The sequence below is a fragment of the Aplysia californica genome, unplaced genomic scaffold, assembly GCF_000002075.1.
Source record: "Aplysia californica isolate F4 #8 unplaced genomic scaffold, AplCal3.0 scaffold00695, whole genome shotgun sequence".
NCBI lineage: Eukaryota > Metazoa > Mollusca > Gastropoda > Aplysiida > Aplysiidae > Aplysia > Aplysia californica.
Window position 1 is genome coordinate 117,164 of NW_004797965.1, and position 3,212 is coordinate 120,375.

The following is a 3,212-nucleotide window of genomic DNA, read 5'->3' on the forward strand; positions in this document are numbered from 1 at the left end:
CGGCTCGCCGTAAAAATAGCCACTGCGATATAGTTATTTTCATTTAAGCCTAGAATGATCTAGATCTAGATCTAGATTTAGTAATTTTTAACATCATGACAGAGAGGTGTAGATTCTAAACCGTACAGTTTCACGAGTTTTCAAAGAAGAATCTGATAATTCTATACACTTCAACTTCAACTGATGTGTAAATTTTCACTTTCACTCGCACACAAAGGCCTGTACACTGCTGATATTTGGGGGTATTCTTTTTGTTTTAGTTTCCCTCCCATCTCACACTGTTTTAGCTACTACTAGATCTAGATCTAATACAAGATCTAATCTATAGATAATCTAGAAGGTGTTCATGCTCTACTAATACTATAATCTAATGTTATCTCTAAAGTGTTGATGTGGTGAACACGAATATCAACTTCATTTCCATCGCAAAGTGAAGCCTAGTTTTTATTTTTTAAATATTTGATGGTTTTTTATTTTGATTGAACTATATATTCTAAATATCTATTCTGCTATTTTTATGCCAGCAGTTTGCAAAACATGGCAGATCAGTGCCCACAAAATTCATCAAGAAGATCAAAGTCAAAATGCGGCACTGAAGGTTCCACTCCCAGTGGAGTTGTCAAGAGGTCCGCCAGGATTCAAAAGTCGGTTACGAAGTTCTCAGAAGTTAAGGAGTGGACTGTAGTGGAAAAGACCAAGTTGTTGGAGGCTGTGAGAAGGTTAGTGATTTCTCTGTACAGGGTTTCAAGTAAAGAAGTAGAAAAGACAAAGTCCAACTTGTTCTGTTTGGCATCTCTTTCCTTTTATACCCAGTGCACTTTTAATGTAGCTCAATTTTTGTCAAATATCCGTTTGATTATATACAATTAATTAGATCTAACTGGATTTTCCTTCTTGGGGAAGCAAAGGCTATCTCAGTTTGATCATTCCAAAATCAAACATGTTTGTTTTCGTTTGAGTGAAAGTTTTAGGACACTTGCAATAGCAATGCCAATCGGGCTTTCCCGCGCGGCGAAAATTTGGTCCCCGTTTACGGGCGATTTTGCGGACCGGTCGAAGCGTAGGTGACTAACTTTGTCAACCTCGGTCTGCTCTATTTCCAAACCAATCCTAATGAAACTCGGCAACCAATCAGAAAATAGGGCAAACTAATGATATGTGGACGTTGAAGTTCGTACACATAAATTAACCTATACTTTTGGTGTCGGGAACACTTTCGTATCGTGTACACCAAAAACTATAAGGAGTTTGAATTTCAACGACGAGATGGTAATAGATCTATCTATCCTCTATAGTGTGCTCAAATTTGAACGTTTTGTGTCAAGTAGTTGTTTAGACCCGATCATAAATGCACGACTACCCCCCTATCCAAAGCGGCTTCGCACGGAGACCGGCCATCTTCCCCTCACTCTCGTGGCAAATGTATGTGACCTACAAATCCCCGCATGACTATTTTAGGCCCGTTCATTGGTCACTTGAAATAGGGCAATGGTGGGCGCGCGCACCCGGTTGTTTTTCTCTCTATTCCCCTGTAACATTGCAATGGGGGTATTCCGAGGCTAGGTTATCTCATCTCGGGGTGTTCACGTTTCAGCGGGGAAAAAGAATTTTTAATTGTACGGCATGCTAGATTGAATTAACTTATCTTTTACGGTTGGCATGGTCTAAAGTCATCATAAAAAGCTTTGCAATTGTTTAGTCTCGCTGCCGACATATATTCTTAAAGATCCCATGTTGTGATACGATGCTATAAATAAAATGGACTCATCCCGACACCCCTTTTTTTCGCAAAATCGTAATATGTACACCAAAATTTTAATTATAACAAAATAACTACGAAATTGGTAGTAAATCTGACTGCAGAAATGATTTCTACACTCAAAAACACATCGGGTAGCCAAGTTTCTCTCGAACACTCCGATTAGTTACCGAGATATCGTCGATTTTCTTACAGAATCTGCTACTGCGTGGTCCACGTTTTAGGAGTATTTTCCTATATGTGGGTCATCCATATTTTGCCGATCTTTACAACCCTATAACTTTTGTATTTATGAACCGATTCTTAAAATTCAAGAAGCTTAATTCTTAGGATTGAAAATTCTTTCTTAGGTACCAAAAAAAAGGGGGCTAAAGTGAAAATTTAAATTTTCATTGGCATTGCTACTTGCAACAGTACTCAGTGAGTACTCAGCGGCAGGCTGAGAGAGACAGTGACAGCTTTTGATGGGTTTAAGAGGTTTAGATTAGATGGTGTAGGTTTTTGCCTATGTAATGGAATCACTTGAAAAGATGGGAGTGATCCTGTGTTGGGTTTTCGGGGGTCAAAAAAGGGATGGTTTATTGTTGATATGTTGGTGTGCCTTACAGTGTTTGTACTCTTTTACAGGTTCTCACCGGACAATGTGGAAGTTTTGTCAAGCATCGTCGGAACAAAGACTCCGGAAGAGGTCTGTTTTTGTCGAGGATTTTCTGTCCAATGTATGAAAGATTTCCCTTTTCTAGTTGTTTTTTAATGTTTTGCAATCTAGCACTCATTATTATATTTCTTTGTTGTAAAAGTAAAATCCATGTTTTACTTTCACCTATAAAACTGAAGGAAAAAGAGGCAGAGGTAGACCAAGAATAGAAAACTTAAACAGATGGGGGACAGAAAAAAACAAGGAGAAGATAAGGTTGTTTATTTTAGAGCATTTGAGCTAAGAAATTGATCGGGGAACTCTGCTTTCCCTTTCAAGTTTTAGACTAGGCACTTAAGGAATCTGAAGTAAACGCACACAGCCTCTTTTTTACTAGTGGATATGAGGATATGAGCTGTAATCTGTTATAATCTGTTCTACTGACACTTTATGGTCGTTGACTTTTCCTGATATATTGACCAGATTGCAGATTACATCAAGACGCTGTCAAAGATGAAGCCCTCTTCAAGAAGAACCTATCAAAAGACAAAAGGTAAGTTTATATTACCGGTCACTTGTCCTATCTTTGGTATGGCACATGTCGCCAGCATTGTCTGTGGTGCAGCCGTTTGGCTCGCTGTCACATACAGGAGACTCGAGATTCCAGTGTGAGGAGAATTTTTTTTTAAAGTATCTCGGTCTTTCTTCTGAGGTGTTTTTTCCCATTCAACGTGGGTTGGCCCTGACTGGAAGGGTCAGAAACAACCACCTAAATGATTTAAATTGCGTCGATATGGGGCTAAGGACACTTTCATC

General features: G+C 38.9%; 1 protein-coding gene across 2 annotated transcripts in view; it reads left to right on the forward strand.

Moving 5' to 3' along the window:
* LOC101855751 overlaps window positions 1-3,212 on the forward strand; it is a 32,418-nt gene that overhangs the window by 25,066 nt on the left and 4,140 nt on the right. The window contains exons 2-4 of one of the 2 annotated variants that reach the window (XM_013088170.2): window positions 525-719; window positions 2,387-2,447; window positions 2,880-2,949. In XM_013088170.2, the coding sequence (XP_012943624.1) occupies window positions 538-719; window positions 2,387-2,447; window positions 2,880-2,949 (313 nt within the window). In that variant the 5' untranslated portion in view covers window positions 525-537. The remainder of the gene's footprint in view (window positions 1-524; window positions 720-2,386; window positions 2,448-2,879; window positions 2,950-3,212) is intronic. The other variant, XM_005108513.3, reaches the window with a different exon arrangement.